General features: G+C 38.4%; 1 protein-coding gene across 1 annotated transcript; it reads left to right on the top strand.

Moving 5' to 3' along the window:
* The first annotated feature begins 594 nt into the window (after positions 1–594).
* On the top strand, positions 595–18,727 carry LOC127951169 (guanine nucleotide-binding protein subunit alpha-13). Its single transcript, XM_052548899.1, has 4 exons — positions 595–937; positions 5,388–5,614; positions 11,509–11,559; positions 15,555–18,727. The coding sequence occupies exons 1-4, from the start codon at positions 655–657 to the stop codon at positions 16,125–16,127; spliced, it is 1,134 nt and encodes a 377-aa protein (XP_052404859.1). The 5' UTR covers positions 595–654; the 3' UTR covers positions 16,128–18,727.
* Positions 18,728–19,055: the final 328 nt, after the last annotated feature.

Below are 19,055 nucleotides of genomic sequence, written 5' to 3'. Positions count from 1 at the left end.
TGCTGATTGCCCTCAAATGCTTCACCTTCAGGTCATGTTCTTTCTGATACTATACTATACTATCTATCTATCTATCTATCTATCTATCTATCTATCTATCTATCTATCTATCTATCTATCTATCTATCTATCTATCTTTATATATATATATATATATATATATATATATATATATATATATATATAGGAACATTATGTCTCAATCATTGTGTTTCATTGCATTTTATGTGACAGTCATAAAGCTTGGCATTTCAATATAATTTTATAAAGACATATATTATTGGGATATTATATTACAAACTATCAGAAATGTATCTGTTTTTGGCCACAACAGCTTCACCAAACTGTCTATTTTTGTTCCCTTTGGGCCTTTACATAAAATATTTTTACTCCTCAAGTGTGAGCTTCATATTAGCTTTATCATATGTGAGCTATAAAGCTTGATAAAATATGAAAAAAAAAACGAACTAAATAAACTGGTCAAATAAACTGTTCCGACAAAAAGAAGATTTTTCTGAATGTAATCGTTAAAGTTTTTTTTTGTAACGTTACATTTCGAAGTTCGAACCCGCCCAAAGCGTTGATCAGCGGGGCAGAGCCAGTGCGCGCGCGCAGTTTCACTCCCTACTGTATCGATGAAGTTGAAGACAAAAGATGGCGGATTTCCTGCCGTCCCGGTCCTTTCTATCCGTGTGTTTTCCGAACTGTCTTCTCAACAGCAACGAGGCGGAACAACTAAGGAAATCTAAAGAAATAGACCGAGGTCTTATGAAGGACAAAACCTATGTGAAACGGTTAGTCAAGATACTTCTGCTCGGCGCCGGCGAGAGCGGCAAGTCCACTTTCCTCAAGCAGATGCGCATCATACATGGCCAGGACTTCGACCAGCGGGCCAAAGAAGAGTTCAGAGGCACTATTTACAGTAATGTTATGAAAGGTATGAGGCGCGTCTCTCATCCAAACACTTGTACAAAGTGCGTTGTGGGGTCTAAACTTGGCTTTTAGCGGGCTTGGGAGAGATGAAGAGAGGCTAGCGAAATGAGGCTCAGTTAGCGTTAGCTGAAGTTGCGCTGTAACCTGCCCAAGAGAAACGCCCATGTTATTCTATCAACTTTTCACCGTTGCGGGCTTGAACAAAGACCTCGTTTCTGTCTAAATCGTTTCCTGGCTTGCCCTCGCGTTAAAAAAAAGTGTGAGTTCACTCTTACTCGTGATTTCAGAGGTCTAAGTTACCTAAGACAAGACTCTGGTTTGAATTTCATCCGAAATGAAACTCAGATTTTAACAGCTTCATGACGAACGTGAACCCCACGATTCATTTGAACTCAAACTGCTGCTTTAAAAATAGCATAAGTGTTTGTTTGTGACATTTTATACTAATAACTACCTTTAATTTGGGGTTTTAACCAGATTCTCGGTGTTGTTTCAACAGCTGTTAAATCTCTCTTTTGGTTAATGCCATAACCAAAGCTGAATTATGTAAAATAAATCAAACCGGTATGAAAAGCCCGGCTTAAATTGTAAATCGGCTCTCTCTTGTTTGTTGGTATGCTGAGCCCGTCTCATAAATAACAAAGAGACTGGTGTCTACCGAGGGCACACCAATCAACTCATGTTCAAAGCATAAAAACCCGCATTTGTTGCCTTCATTATGGCATTTTTTTTTTTTTCATTTTAAAAGTGATTTTCATATATATGTTTGTAGTAAAGGACTCATCTGAATTCACGTGTTTGGGCATCTGTGCAATGGGTGGAGTCCAGAGCTCCCAGATGAGCACATGATGAAAACATGGGTTAACAGTGGCACTAAACACTCACTAGCACCTGTTGTGGAAACAGACCAGCTTTAATGTTTCTGACATAGATTTCCGAGTTTCAGAGCTAAACTTGTCAGATGATCCTCAATTTGTCATATGTGAGGTAGTAGTAATATCACCTTTTATTATCCCCTTGGGGAAGATCTGTTTCGGTGGGTTTTCACATAGCTTAACAAAAACATGAGAGAAAAGAAAAAAGTCAATTTAGAGTTCAAGGCAAGTGTGCCTATTTTACTCTTAGCAGTTCATGTCAGTTGTCAAAAGGGGATGTGATGAGTGATCAGTATTCAGTACCCACCTTATATTATACGGGGCTCCCCGTTTGGGCTTCCTCATCTGGGGATTTCCAGCACCTATTGCTGTGAAAAGATTTTATGATTTCCTTTGAGGGATTAATTTTTCACGAAGGTCGTCATTTGCAGAGGTACCACAATGACAAATGGTTCATCTGTGATCTCATGGAGACTCGTCTGTAGCATAGCTAACATCATAGCATTCTCTAGTGTAACTTCAACAGGAAGCATTTAGTCAAATGGCTGCTTGGATCTAATCTAAAGGCATTCTAGAAAACACGTTAATTTGTCCATAAAATGCCTGAAGTCAGAGAAAAAGCACTTTTAACAATTAGAACCGTGTTTTAAAATGAAGTAAGGATTGCTCTGGTCTTCAATGCCACATGATCCTTCAGAAATCATTTTAATTTACTGAAATATTATAAATAATGCTTTGAAAGTCTTTATATTTTTGTGGAAACCATGATAATTTTTTTCAGATTTGATCAATTAAATGCAAGCTTACTGAATAAATGCATAAACAATACACATATAAATATATATAGGCTATTTTTTTTATCTGACTGAATGCATTTACCCAGGTTTGTACAGATGATCCTCTTTTATAAAAGGAAAAAAAAGAGGTCATAAGTGAACTACATGTAATGCAATATAATAGAGCCTGAATCGAACAGGAAGATTTTACAAGACTTTTTATGAAGGATTGTGATTGTCACTATTATGTAATTCCTCTAATTAAGTATCTCTTCAATGTGCTATACATTTCTAAATAATTTCATTTGAGAACAGAATAACAGTTTTGAGTATTCACATTGTATAACCAGACTGAAACACCAGCTGTCATCTTGTGAGTTTGTTGGAGAGGATGGATGAAATCCTGCATTCTGTGGTTTTTCTTCCAAGCTGTTGCACTTTGTTTATCTTTTCCATTTCAGGCATTATTCTGTTTTTGTCATCCTAAATGGTTTAGCCCATCATGCATTTGTTGTTTTTTACTGTTGTTTATAAAATTTGATGTGAAATAATCATCTCACTGATATCATATTTCTTCTGCCGAATGTGCAATAAACATATGCAGTTATGGTAAAGATTTAAAAATGTGTTTTGTTAGACATAGTCAACTTTAAGGTGAAAGTGCATGTGCATGTATGTTGTGAGGACACCCTCAGAGCCACAGTCACATGGGCGCACCACTTCTTAACAGATGTGGGATGTGTCAAAGGGGTTACGCTTCTGAGCACCTCTGCATTTTCAGTTTCCTGCACAATGTAGTGTACATCTCTGAAGCCCTGAAACATTTTTCTATCTGATGCCTCTTATTTTGTATGGGTTGTTAATGTGAATTGACATGTCCTGTGATGTTGCATACTATAATATTTTTCTAAAACTATTTTTGCGGCGTTTTTTTTTTTTAGTTCCCAAGAGGCTAAATGTGAATTATTTTAAAAACGATTGTCACACTGTAAAACCATTTAAAATAAACAAACTAATGAAGGTAAGGAAGTGATTAAGTGTTAGATAACTTTGTAGGAGTTGTAGAGACGAGTCACAGGACACTTTTTCACATTTGAACCTAAAATATTTATTTATTGTTTTTATGCTTATGTACACAGTAATATATGTAATATATAGTCATTGGCTCATTGTTTGGCCTTGGCATGCCATGGGAAGCTGGGTTACTGTGTGTTTAAATTCAGGGGTGAAATTGTTAAGGCCAACATGCTTTGACTTTGTAGGTAGGGACAGGGTAGAAACTATGTAGTGCATGAGTATTTTAGGCAGAATGGCTATTTGCTTTCGCTAATGTGCATCTATGGACTGCTGTTATTGATTATGCTTCAGGACGTGCATAGAATAGAGAAAGCTCTATTTACATGCAGTCTTGTGCTGCAGTAATGAGCTTCTGCTTGGACATTGCTGACCTCTTAAAGGGCTCTTTCAGTTAAATACCCTTGACCTGCCCTCACCTCATGCCAGAAAGTTTGGCGAGAACAATTAAAGACTTATCCTGTGAAGGATTTGAGGTCCAGAATTTAAATCTGCGATGAAATACGCCAGTTTTTTATTTATTTTTTTATGCAGAATGGAAGATGACTGCAAAGTAACTCCATTCATTAGTCTGTTTTATTGTCTATTCCTGGTTACCAAGAACTTCTAATTTTTCCCACCAAACTAAACGAAAGACCGTGTATATATAAAGGTCAAAAGAGCTCTTGCTTTTTTGTCTGTCATTGTGAGACAGAGCTGTAAGTGGAAACTGGTTTAGCAGGTTACTTCTAGTGTGACTGCTTGGGGGACGCCAGGTTTTGAAAGAGAAAGCCAGTTGTGAAAACCAGCTCACAATAGGACTCTCCTATGACGATAATCGGAGTATACAAATCTAGAGACCAACATCACCACTGTTTTCACCACTGATACTCAAACCCTCGCCCAGGAGTGGTGTAGGAAGTTGCAGCCACGTGTCTCGTGCTTGATGCTCGAGACTTGCCAGTGCGTTGGTAAAATTTTCATGTTGTTGCTGTACTGCATCACAGAAGTGGATGTTATTTTTATTAAGTGTAAATTATAAAATGTGAAATAAATAATGTCATTGATTTTTTTTTTTGCTCTGCAATGTATGTTGTTTATTTGTCTTGATATCTTTTTATTGCCATATTCATATTCTTGCATAATAAGCACTACACTAGACTTGTGATCTGATCACTCACTCTAACGAATTATTAAATTAAACTAAACTACAGGAATGTTTCTAGAGCTGAGAAATGCAAAAGGCCAAATAGCTTTTGTAAAAATAATGATAATCTGGCAACAAGACTTAAAGTATGTCTTGTTTTGTTAAATTCTGTCTTTTAAAACTAATGTTTTTGAATTTTGAGGAAATCTGTGATACATCATGTAGATTTCTGCAGCCCTAAGTCATTAGTAATGCTGAATCAGGTTGCGTTCATCTAGTATTTACACAATACACGTGTCTACACTGGAAATGTTAAACCAAGCAAAACTACAAGCCTTACTAGCATGTCACTGCACACTTGTAATGCTTACTTTCATAAAGACCACTTGTCAATTATTACGAAAGATAAATGATAAAATTATGATAAATGCCCATTGTGTGTTATTAATTTGCATCCCAGTTTACCATGTGTTGAAAAAAAAATAAAACTGGGGTCTAATGTTGCTTGCTTTGTTACACTCAAAAAGTGTCCTATTGAACTTTGTGTACACAACATCATACATAAATATTAACATCATATTCCTCCTATTGCTGCCATCACAGGTGTTCGAGTGCTTGTGGATGCCCGAGAAAAGCTGCATATCCCATGGGGAGACCCTTCAAACCAATCACATGGAAACGTCATGATGGCTTTTGACACACGCTCAGCCATGGTGTCGCAAGGGATGATGGAGACCAAGGTGTTCCTGCAGTACCTGCCATCAATCCGTGCCCTCTGGGCTGACACGGGCATACAGAACGCATATGACCGGCGCAGGGAGTTTCAGCTGGTGAGTTTCCCAACTGTATTTCTCTTTAAAGACTTGAAGTCGTAAATCATTTCTTTAAGTAATTTAAAATCATTCTGTAAATATGATGCTTTTTTGAGTGAAACCGAATATTAGACAGGCAGTGGGATTGTAACAGTTTTTGAACAGAAAATGTGTTTTGCTGGCATTGAAAATTACTAGGAATGCACGATAGGATTTTTTGGTGCCGATACCGATATTTGTCACTTCCACTCTTATTTAAAATTTGGCATCAAAATAGATAGTATTTTGATTTGTGGTTGACCGATATGGGTTTTTGGACAGCTTGGAAAGCAGGGTAGCCGATAGCTGATGTTATTTTATTTATTTTAATTAAAAAAATTTTTTTAAATTGGAAGCCATATTTTTTTTTAAATAATAATAAAGCCAAGGTAACTCTCATTTCACATACAGCATGCAATGAAAATGACATGAATATCACAGTCAGCAAATTCACAAAGCGCAGCATAATTTGAAATAATAAATTAAGAAAACGAACTAAAAACTCTTCAAGTAGCCTAGTATGCAGAGTTTCGGTTAATTTTTGTTCTGCGCGAAAGGTAACCGACTGCAGAAAGTGGCATCCTATTTTTCTTTAGGCTTATATTACAAAAGCACAAAGATTTGTTTTTATTGTGAATGTACACAAATAAAGGTAAACCTTTTACAATTTTGATTATCTTTATGACCAAAAGGAGAGTCTGGTTGCTTCCACTGTTAGAAGGAAACAATTTAAGTGATTGCATTTAAGCTTTGCTACTTTGACAGTTCAGCCTGTTCATCATCATAATAAAATAATTAGTCAAAAATATGTGGAAAAAACACTGCTCAGTTTAAATATGTAGTATTTATATTAAGTGTTTTTACAAAAAAAAAAAAAAAAAATTATGTGGATTTTTTTTACGTGAGTGAAGTACATACTAAATAATAATTTGCCATTCAAATATATAGTAGATACTAAAATATTTGATTTTGTATCGAATGAGAGACCATTTGGTTTCCTAAATTTATATATATGTATATATATAAAATATACACATTATAGCTTATATTTTTTAGTTCTTGTTCTTTTCTAAATACTGTTAACTGAAATTATTTGTTTGTGGAGTTAGGGGAACTAAAATAGCCTACCTATGTTTACAGTGTTTATCATAATGTTTTTAAACATTTTGAGTTGACATTAAGCCCATTTCTGAATTAAAGGGGGGGGTGAAATGCTCGTTTTCACTCAATATCCTGTTAATCTTTGAGTACCTATAGAGTAGTACTGCATCCTTCATAACTCCAAAAAGTCTTTATTTTTATTATATTTATAAGAGAAAGATAGTCTGTACCGATTTTTCCCGGAAAAACATGAGCGCCTGGAGGCGTGACGTGTGGGCGGAGCTAAAGAATCACGAGCGCCAGTAGGCTTTTGCGTTGAGAGCGTTTGGAAGCTGTGACACAGATCCAGAGGCTGAAATTTAACAAGAGCAGCATCACCAAATGCGTCTCTATGTGGTATGTACTGAAACTGTATATATTTGCTTAGCAGTTTTGGAAAATGATTAAGTTCCACTTTGTCGTCTTTTTTTTTTTTTAAGCTGTACATGTGGAAAGTGCAGTTTGATGACAACATCGCATGTTGTTTACTTGATGTGCTTACGCGCTGATAGCTAAGTAAACAACACAGAGATATTTGAAGCAGTTTTACTCACCGCCTGCGGTCCCAACACACGATCGTGACCCTTTCTGATCAGTGAAATGTTTGTGCTCAGCCTCGCTATACGGGAGCGCGCGCTCTTCTGGCAGAAGTGCCTTAGGACCCATATAAGGAAATTCCGCTCCATCTAACGTCACACAGAGCCATACTCGAAAAAAAACTTTCCGAAACTTGTGACAAACCGGAAGAGGTTTTTTTGGAACAAAAATACTCCTTCAAACGTACAACTTAATTTTTTAAACTTTGTCCATGTTTAGCATGGGAATCCAACTCTTTAACAGTGTAAAAAAACTCAGTATGCATGAAATAACATTTCACCCCCCCTTTAAATAGTAAAATGCGACTTATTCGTGACTTATGTTTTTTTTTTCTCCGTCTCTATAAACAACACAATTTGTTTATACACATAGTATATTTTAACAGTACAGCAAACCTTTTGATATATCAAAAATATTTTGATAAATTACTGAAAATAATGGTCAAATACGGTTAACTGGTTAAAATGAACATCACAAATCCAGGTCACCAGTAGCAAACAATGGAGCATGCTCTCCTGGACAAACTAAGTAATTAGGCCATTTCAAGCTTTTTATCTACAATTATGTTCAGTAAAAAAATACATAATAATCTGTATCGGCGACATATTCACCGATACTGATATATTGGCGACAGTCTCATATCGGCCGATAATATCAGCAGAACTATTTATCAGCAGGCGCTAGTTTTTAGCATATGGTACTTTAGTGTAACACTCACCACAAATGATATATGGTTTTTTTGGCAGTTGACAGAAGTCTTGTGGTGGACCAAAAAAAAAAAAAAAACTTTTAGAGACTTTAGAATCCAAACTGAAAGTTTTCACACATTGGCTTGCCAAGATTGTGTGTGTGTGTATCCAAGAGGATGTGTAAACCACATCACTGTTGTGTTCAGGCCTGGCTGCTGTGAGATGTTTAAGGAATTTGCTTATCAAATCGAAGTAACAGGTTCCTGTTTTTTTTTAAGCTATTTTATCAATTTGGTTTGGTAATTTTAGATTTTCCCCAGTTAATTCTCAAATAATTCCTCATTAAGGCCTGACATAGGCAAGTGCCATCTTGGCAACTTCAGACTTCTCTAAATGCTCTCAGTTCCTAGTGCATTACTTCCCCATTTTAAACGTTGATTTCACCAAAGCACTTTACACCCAGTGACCAACTCGTACTATTATGATTTGTAGAAATTACTGAGAATGAGAGATTTCAGATACAGACTGATTCACTTGTTTTCCAACATTACTGTGTAAAATTGGTGAGAAGGCTGTTGCACTAATACATCACATGATCACAATCATGCATGCAACATTATGTCTCTTCTTCTAATGCTGAAGTACTTTGTGCCACAGATGCTAAACAATTTAACACGCATTGCAAATGCAAATTGATTCTCTTCACTTTTTAGTTATTGTATGATTCCAACATGAATTGTCAGCCAAAATGACATGACCAAGACAGCCCAGGGCAGCTTTATGACCATGATATATCCCTTTGTTATTATACAAGTTATAATGCAGTTTATTTTAGCCATCACTGGTGTCATGCACAAACAGTTTTCTTTTTTTTTCTGAGGAATAAAGGTGGTCTTTGCCCATTTATAGTGATCCTCTCAGCATGGGCAAGTTGGGACTTTAGCAGAATAGTGGATTCATGCTGTTCAGAACAAGAAACAACATGACACTGAGCCACTATACTGCGCTCCAGATCTATGGAGCTGATAACAGGGTAGATCTGCTCCTCACCAATCTCAGGATTCTCCATTTGCTCTGGTCAAAGGCAAATTTTGTCTGTTACTGTTGAGGCTTATATATACGGTTCTACCATTAAGTAGACAGCCTCTTCCCCTCGCTCTGCCACAGGCTCTGGTGATTTGCATGCAGTCTGTGTGAGTGAAGGCAACAAAACACTTTTGTGCCCTGTAATCCACAAAACACGTGTGTCGAGTGCAAAACATTATCAGGCTTCCTGCTTTCACAACTCTGCCCCTCCAGCCTCTGGGTGTTGTAGAATGCGTCTGACATGCAAAGAAACAAAACGTGTTTCCTGCAGCCAAGATCCTTTCGCCTCTGGCTTCTCCTCACTTCACCCCTCCTCTTATTTCTAGGCATTGTATAATCCTAATCCACTGCTTTATTCCCTGTTGTTCTGCTCTCACTACCCCTGATCTGGCTTCTTTTGTTTTTCTTTTTAAAGTCTGTTTTGCACTAAAAAGCCAGCACATGGTTTATAACCGTCACATTCAGTTTGGTGAATCATTACAATGTTTGCTAATAGTCTGTGCGAGTCAGTGAGGTTAATTTTAACTCCATTTACTGAAGGCTTAATCTGATTCAGGAAATACTTGTGAGACTCCCTGTTCAATTCAGACAGTCATGCTGCATTATAAAATAAAACTATCTTCAGCGCTGTTCATCTCAACCGCGTTCCCCACAGGATCCATGATCTCTGCAGATTGAAGTTACCAGAAGAGAGATTTTGATAGGTGACATCCACCCAAGTACGCTCTCTCCTGTGGTCCTAAACACTTATTTCTGTGCTCTGCCCACCCCATAGATAGGAGTATGTAGGATAGGAAATCATTAAAGAGTTCTGTTTCTATTTCAACTAGTGTGTGTAGGTGTCATTTTTGTGTGTAGAGAGCTTTGTAGAGAGAAAGATTGCATGATCCATGAAGGAATGTTGAGCTGTGATTTAAAACAATGACTCTTGTGCACTCCTGTAAATCTGAGGCCTGGGGGAAGGAGATATTTCACTGACCCTCACTTTCACTGTTATTTTAATGTATAAATCACAAAACAATAAATGTGTTTTAGTTTCCCTCACTCTACAACAAGTCTTTTAACAGTATGAAGGACAGCAGAGGTATACAATTATTAAGTAAATATAAATAACAGTGGCTTTGTAAATAAAATTTATTATAATTACCAAGTCTAAACAAATGTATTTAAAGTGAAACTGAAATGGTGGCAAATGCACTCTACAAATGTACTTGGGGTCATGGCCTCTCCGTGAGCGTGTGTTGTGATATTCAGATGATAAAAAAAGAACAACTTCTGTTCTGCTAAATATTATTTGTGTGTGTATTATATTATATTAGTATTTGTATTCACAAAAACAGATGTTCACTTCAGGATTGGCTTCAGATGTTTCGGAGTTAACAGGACTTCCTTTTCAGCGTTGCTCAGAGACTGATATCCTGGTTTGCAGTGACCGTGTTGTTCTTATGTTCCCACACCCTTCATTGAAGATGAACAGCACTGTGTGGTTTCGTGCTCAGCTGGGGGAGGGGTACTGGGGTGTTCTTGTGACTAAATCCCCTTTTTCTGAAAACCACCTCAAAAGACCCACATGTACCTCTTGTAGACCTCAGTTATCCCCAAGATGCAAATAATATTTTGAAAGGGTGTTTTATGTAGGAAATGAGGAAGACATTTTTTTTGACTGTTTCCACACAGCTTTACTCTACAGTTCCGTCATGCACTGAGAAAGATGAGCATCGTAAAGGAAGCAGATCAGAACTCCTTCCTGCTGTCATGTCAGCACGCCAGACTGTTGAGATTGCAAGAGGCTAATTAGTCTGTTATACATCTGAGCGTCATGGAACATTAACTCAAGGCCTGTTGCTGTTTCCTGGGCAGTTTGTTCCTGTTACTCAAGATTTTCATTTTCCGAACCAGAGCACGCCTTGCTGTGTTCTTCCTCATCCCTGTTAGTCCGTTTTCTAGTGCCCTTGTGTGTTTATTGGTGACCTGCTGTCACACATTCATGTCTGAAGCGGGATTGTGGTGCTAGTACAGCACTAGTACCGTCACCACTAAAAGCTGATGCAGATAATCAATAACACTACAGAATTTCCCCTACATGGGTAAACAAAAGATGCCAGTAACATTTGCTTTCAAAATACAATATGCTTGTAATTACTGACATCCTGTGAGAGGGTTTTTCATGAGTCACGTCCATGTGTTCTCATGTTGAATGAGGCCCTCATTACGTTGAGTGCTTATGTCACTCAAATAACATACACACATGGTGGTGTGTATAAGTTCAAATACAAATACATAAGTATGATGTATAGTTTGTGCTCTGCTGTTTTCATCTTCACTTTGACTGATTATCTCTGCTCTTTGTCGTCCTCACAGGGTGAATCGGTGAAATATTTCTTGGATAATTTGGACAAACTCGGAGCACCGGTAAGCATGTGGCTCTCTCTCATCATTCTGTCTACACTGAGGTTTCTCACCTCACATTTTCTTTCTAGATATAATATTTATGCTTAATATCAGTAATTTAATGTGCTTTAGGATGCTTTTAACTGTACATTATGGTCCCCACACTTTTTTTTTACAATTTATTTTTGCACTAACAAATTAGTTGAATTGTGTAATAAAAATAAATCTTTGTAAATGGCAGCGTTTCAATTCTTTGGAAATTTGCGGGGTACACATTCCATGTAGGCCTGGAAACTGATGAGATAGATATTGACCTCCATGACAAATCTCATTTGTCTTGCTATCTGCTAGTAATTTTGGAATAGAAGTTTCGTAAACATGCTGTCCTTTGCCTATGACTTCCAATGTACGTTTTAGGTTGTTCGTGGACAAACAGACAAATAGAAAAAGCATTTCTAAGACATTTCTCTAAATATTTTGTTATAAATTTATATTTTTTGGTGAACTACTCCTTTAAAGTACCTCATGATGGAGTGTCCCCAATGCATAGTAAATACCTCTTTCAAATAAATATCTTGAGTCTTTACGTGCTTTCAGGAGATCCATTTCATACAGACAGATTAGTAAGTACAGTACTGAAGCAGCTAGCATTGCTGAAGAATTCTTTTATCAGAGCAGTATGAGATAAATCACTTTATATTTTCCACTGATTAATTTCCACAGAGGATGAAGAAAATACTGAATGGCAAACGCTGAAGATAATGTGAGACTTATGAATGCCTGTCTGTTTGTTCCCTCGCAATGCTCTGGGTCATGACAGGGTTGCCCATTCACCAGCCAGCACAGAAAGAGAGAAGTGAAACAAGCTCTGCTCACATCAAAGGTCACGTGTGTCAACCCTTTCCCATAAAAGTTTCTATAGCACCTTTTCCCATAACGTTTCACCAGTTTTAATGTGTAAGATATTTGAAAGAATCAGTCTGGAAGACTCTGCGTGTCATGAGGCTGTGTGATTAAAAATGACCGTATGACACTTCCTCATCTTCTCATGAGGGTTTTCTTACTCATTCGGATGATCCAGGTGCTCACGCTGAGTAATGATAATTAAAGCCGTATGTTTTCTCAACAAGCAACACTGACCATCAGTTATAACTTGTCTGGATCCCATTTCAGTAGTCATACCAGAGAGTACAAAAATAGAAAAGAAAAATAATTTATAGACCAGCCATCAGAATGACTCAAAAAAACAAAAACCTGACAGCACAGTTATTACGGTAATTTTGTCATGGGCCCACATCACTTCTTTCCACATCTAAACCATGATGACAGCACCCAGGTACTGAATTGAGTCAGAATTGCCAATAACGTCAATAAGTTGTTGTTTTTGCTATTTAAAGTTTCAACACTTTTTGAGATTATTAAGATTCCTATATTTATGGTCCATATTTGTTCCCACTTCATTTGCCTTATATATCTGGAGTGTGTTGACGGATGAGTTTTTAGCAGATCATTTGAGACTTGCACCTGTGCGGCTGTCACAGCATCATCGTCTGGCTGATGCACGAGGCACCAGTGCAGTTCCTTGTGTGTCATGTGACTTGCTGCCTGCTGCTCATGTACTCTCTCAGCACTAAACGGATGTTTGCGGTTTTGTGCTCTTTCTAGATGCTGCTGACTGCAGTAAATGTGATGATTAGTATCTCGGCATCGACTCCAGGCAGCTCTGCTTTAGGACGAAGAATCAGATAACCTGTTTTAAATTCACATCCTATGAAAACAGGCACGCTTAGTCATTCTGTTCAAATCACTGATGCTGCATCGGGAAGAGAGATCGAAAGGACAGTACTTTTGTTTCCCCACATATCTCACTTTCTGTATTACGCTCCTTGACGTCACTCTGTCGCACGGTCTCAGTTCCTGTGTCTGTCGCTTTGACTTTATGTTCTGAGAAAGAGGAAGCAGGGTTGAATGCACTCTGCTCTGGCGGCACGCCTCAGACTGGCCTCTTTTTTTTTTGTTTCTTTTTTTTTCTTTGAGCCAAACGGCTACTCTTCACTCAGCCACGTCACAGTAATGTGAACCCACTTCTGCACTCACGCTATCAACAAACAGGAAGAGGAAATAGTGCATGCTTCCAAGTGTGCTCAGAGAGGGAAATGGCGACTTGACTCTGTTGGAAAGTATGTGTTTGTTACAGTTTAAGTTCATCCTTCTTGGATGGATGTAGTGTGGGTGTCACACAGACCTCAGCAGCCCAGACTGCTTAATATTTAGGAGGAGATGAGGAAGAATGTTTACCTCTGACATGTGACAAAATACAGGCAATGCAGAGCACGTGTCAGAGAGAGATGTGTATGTTTGGCTATAGAACTGAATTAAGCTCTATACGACTAGACGTATATATGACTAGAAATACTTATAAAGATATCCTCTTAAAGATATGTTAAATACTCCAGCTCTGTTGAAAGCGTTTGAAGCTAGCTGATGATTACTACAGGAAATAATTTTCACCCACACTGCAGTTTGTAAAAACAAACCAAAAAACATGTTGACAGTTTCTAACAAAGGGAAGTCAATGAAACCGTAAGCTGATGAAAGTTGAGTTGACATTTAAAACTTAAGCAATAGTTATTCAAGATAATTATTTAGTGTAAAATATTTAAAAATAACACAAATAATACTCCTTCAGACACGAGTAGCGGTTACATCAGTGTGTGTGAGGAGGATGGACTGTTGGCTCTGGATCCGTCACAAATGGCTTGGTCATTCAAGACGGGTGTCTTTGACGTCATCCTGTCTGGAATTTCAGAAATCTGTCTCAGGTGTTCTATTATCACGGAGCACTGTACTCTTATCGACTTGATATAGCTTGCATTTGCTGTAGTGTAGAGTTTCATCTAATGTGTTTTTGAGTGCATTTGCCCTCAGACCCTTTATTGGCCAGTGCTACGATCCAGATGCACCTTTTTGGTAATGCCACCACCCCCCCCCCCCCATCCTCCAGCTATGGTATGCCAGTAATGTGGAGAATGAGCCATGAGCTTCTTGTTTTCTCTCCCTATTGTCCTGTCCCCACAGTTTGGATTTTGTAGTTGTTGTGTTTTTCTTTTCTTTTTTTCTTGTCCCTACAATTTGAGTTTTAGGTTCTACTGATTTATTATCAGAGTTTTACCCCTTTTTTCCCTCTTGGGAACACCATGAAATCAATGGAGTCCAAAATCTTGAGATCACATTCCTTCTTTTTTTTTTATAAATGTAAAATTAAATTACATGATAGTAGTTTTATAATTTAAAAAATAAGCATTATTTTGGTCAGAACAAGTATCTTTCATTCGTTTTGTCATAACCTTTATATGGTTAAACTACTTAATAAATTAATAAATTTCTAGGTTTTGAATGGGGAAAAAAACTGTTGTCTAACTTTTTTACACTGCTTTATCTGTATTTACATAATAATGTGAAAAGTTTTGTGTGTGTGTGTGTCTGTATGTATGTATGTATGTATTCATTTTTCAGATCTGCTCCCACACCTTTAATAAAAAATTTCCCATAATTTCTCTTGAAGTTTTGTATAATGCTAAAAAGCGGTTTAAGAATTGAACATCGCTACAGAATTGTTAAGAAACCATGTGTATGCCGAGAATATCTTTAGGGAAACTACAAAGGGTAAATGTAAACTTGGTATTAAAGTGGTCAGTACCTAAATTTGCCAATAATTAAAGAAGCACGTTGACTTCTGAAAACATGTTTGGATTTCAGGCAGATTTGGCCAATTTCAAAGAAACTCCCAGTCAATTCCGAGTTTTTTTTTTCTGTAACCATCAAGAAGGTGTATGAATGATAGCGTAGGATAAGTGTATGGTGCCTAGATTTTAAATGCTGTGTAGTCCTACTGTTATGTGGTATGCAAACTAATAGCAGGTGATTTCATTTAATATCATATTAACCACCACATGCAAATCTCATTCCAGTCTTTACCACTGATTCACTGACACACACTCTCTCTCTCTCCACAGGACTATCTACCAACACAGCAAGACATCCTGCTGGCACGTAAGCCCACCAAGGGCATTCACGAGTACGACTTTGAGATCAAGAACGTGCCCTTCAAGATGGTGGACGTGGGCGGCCAGCGGTCGGAGCGCCGCAGGTGGTTCGAGTGCTTCGACAGCGTCACCTCCATCCTCTTCCTCGTCTCGTCCAGCGAGTTCGACCAGGTGCTGATGGAGGACCGGCTGACCAACCGCCTCATGGAGTCGCTCAACATCTTCGAGACCATCGTCAACAACCGCGTCTTCAACAACGTTTCCATCATCCTCTTCCTCAACAAGACAGACTTGCTGGCGGAGAAGGTCAAAACGGTGGCCATCAAGGACTACTTCCCCGAGTACACAGGGGAGCCGCACAACCTGGAGGATGTGCAGAAGTTCCTGGTGGATTGTTTCCGGAACAAGCGCCGAGACCAGCAGCAGAAGCCCCTCTACCACCACTTCACCACCGCAATTAACACGGAGAACATTCGCCTGGTCTTTCGCGACGTCAAGGACACCATCTTGCACGACAACCTCAAACAGCTCATGCTGCAGTGATGCTGGTCCAGCCGTAACCCTCAGATCTCTCCGAAATAACCCTCTTCTGCTCAGAAGAAACTGACTCCAATGTTTGTACTCCACACCGTAACCTTTCTGAATAGCTCTGACGTGCTTTTATGCGAAGAAGGCGGCCTAGCCTAGCGGTCTGTCAGGAGCACGGGGCGGCGGGTAGAGAAGAGAGTGGGTCTGGCCACTCACACTCGTCCTGCCAAGAGAAGCTGTACGTGTCACTGAGCATCACCCTCTCACCGAAGGTGCCAAAAGCAATGCACTCCTCCCTCGAAAAGGGGAGAAAAGCAGGATGAGATCCTAGCACTGTTCTTTGATCTGTTACCTTTGAGCCTTTTATTACTGACCAAATAGCAAGATGAGATGCAAATGCTGTTTTAACCTTTTAACAGGAACTGTTCTGAGCCTCTCCGTCGAGACCTGCCTGGCCTTAATTTCCCCCCTTATTTTGATTGGTGTTTTTAATGTGTAGTTGTCTAATCAATTGTACAATTTTAGAATCCAGTTGTTTTTTATATATATATATATATATATATATATATATATATATATATATATATATATAAATAGATCTATGAATATATTTACCGATAAACTTTTTAAGTTATGTTTCAAAAGTTTACACACTTTTTTTTTTTCTTTTTTTTTCTTTCTCTGCTGATGGATAACGCTCTCAATTCATGCCACTTGATAAACTGAACTTATACTGTGGTTAGCCACGCTAGGCGAGCTGATAGATGCAGTGATCATGCAGCATAAACTCAGGGCTGAATGTAGACCACTTAAGCGTAGTTGTTCGCCTTCAGGAACATCCACTAATTGTAGCTCTCCATCAGGAGCAGGAAATCACATTTCCTTGCTGGCCTGCAGACGACATCCTCCGCTCTGCCCTAGCTAAAGTCTGGAAGAGCTTCTTCATCCATCAGGGAACCAAAAACGGTCTCTTGTTAATTTATTTGCTTTCTGTTGAGTTTTTGTTTCTCGGTCCACAACCAAATCTAAACTGGCTTCTCGGTCAGACCCCGCTAACAAACGCGTCTGTAGTCACAAGTGCCACGTGTTTAAGGTACCAATAATTAGAACAAACTTCTTCAAAAGGGATAGATCTTATTATGTGAACCTCGTTCCATCAACAGTTGTGTATAGCTAGTTTGTATAGTGCCATGTCCGTCCTGAATACTGTTGTAGTAAGTATTTTATGTAAATAGTCTATCCCTCACTCTTTTCTAACAGATATGTAACCTACAGTTTTTTTTGCCACTGTGCACCCATAAATCCAGAGATACTGACTCCCTGCCTGTGTTTGGCCCCATTCAGGGCTGCTCTCGTAACTCTTTTGACTCTGCTGCGTCTCGGCTGAATGGTGCCTGTGTATGCATTCAGATAGCTGCAGCTAGGCTTGGCGGTAGAGGACTCTTTGTCTGGGGTCGAATTCTGCCTTACGCCCCTGGCTGAAGTCCCAGGAGGCTTGTGAAAAGCAAGTATTGCGTCTTCACTATCCACTGACAGTGTCCTGTGTCTTCTAGTGCCATTCACTGCCCCCCAGTCCCAGGCAACCGGGCATTGCTGAGCTTCTCATATTAGTATACAATATTAATGAATAGTATCCATTTTAATATTTCACTGTACGAACTCGAACCGTTCCAAGCACAAGATTATTTGAGTGATTTTCGGCATCTTTTGAGGGTGCTGAAAAACGGAGTATCAACCTCTAGTATTTGCTGCCTAGTTCTAGCATGCCGAGTCTTAAAACGTTGTATTATCTGCCTTTGAGCTTAGAGACCTTAATAAAGCAAGTGTTACGTACTTGCCAAAACCCAAAGGAATCCCTGAGGACCTTTACAAGTCCACGCCATCCTTCATCTGGGAGCCCTGAGGGCAAACCCAAGTGCTTGTGCAAAAGATGTCGCTGTGTGGTGTAGCCGTGACACATCTGTCGGTGTGACCGGAGCAGCTGCCGTCACACACAACATGCACACTGCCTCAGTGCCTCCATTGGAGAGCACAGGTTTGTCGTCTTTAGAGTGCTCCTAACGGTTGACGTGTTTAAAGGAAGGGCAATGCTGCAGATAGATACACTACTTGAGCTGTGTTCCTCCTCTGTACACTGCTGAGACGCGTGTGAGAAAGAAACATCATTTTGAGGCAGTTCTATGTTGTCCTTCATTAGCCATTCATGTTTTTTTATTTTCACTATCCTTGCAAGAATGATTGGGGATGGTGTTCAAACAAACAAGTCTTTCTCACTGTATTTTTATCCAAAACTTGATTCTGATCAGAGATGGCTGATTTGTGTTTTTGGTTTTGCCCTGATAATCAAATTTGATTGATGATAATTATGTAAGAATTATGCCTGCCACTTATAAATAATTCCTAGTGCCTCCAGATTGATGCCTCAGACATTTCTGGTCCTTTTTTTGTTTTTTGGTTTAATGTGGATGCTTTTGAGTCCTCATATCAGTATAATTCATACTTAAGACTTCAAGACTCCTGTGTTCAGGAAAGAATATAGACCTGCTTTCATTGTACAGTCTAACACATGCTTCTTCATTCTTCATCATTGACCCAATAAAATCATTTTACAAAAACTGTTATTTAGATTTTTTTTTATTCATATTATATATATATAAGCAATTCTGCATCTTGCTTTAATTTCTACAAAAATAAAAAAATCATAAAGAATAAGTCAGCGAAAGCGCAATTGCACATTGTGAACACTAAGCTGTAGTGTTGCGCCAAATTTATCCAGGGTTTCAGTGAGCTTTACTTTTTCTCATTTACATGAAAACTAAAATATAACATTTTTTAAAGTGATACAATAATCTTTTTTTTTTTTATTCTTTTAACTTCATGGGGTTTAAAAATAACGGTGAAAAAAAAAAAACAGGTTGTTTTCCTTGTATCTCATGCATTTTG

The sequence above is a fragment of the Carassius gibelio genome, chromosome A3, assembly GCF_023724105.1.
Source record: "Carassius gibelio isolate Cgi1373 ecotype wild population from Czech Republic chromosome A3, carGib1.2-hapl.c, whole genome shotgun sequence".
NCBI lineage: Eukaryota > Metazoa > Chordata > Actinopteri > Cypriniformes > Cyprinidae > Carassius > Carassius gibelio.
This window is presented reverse-complemented; position numbering and strand designations above follow the sequence as displayed.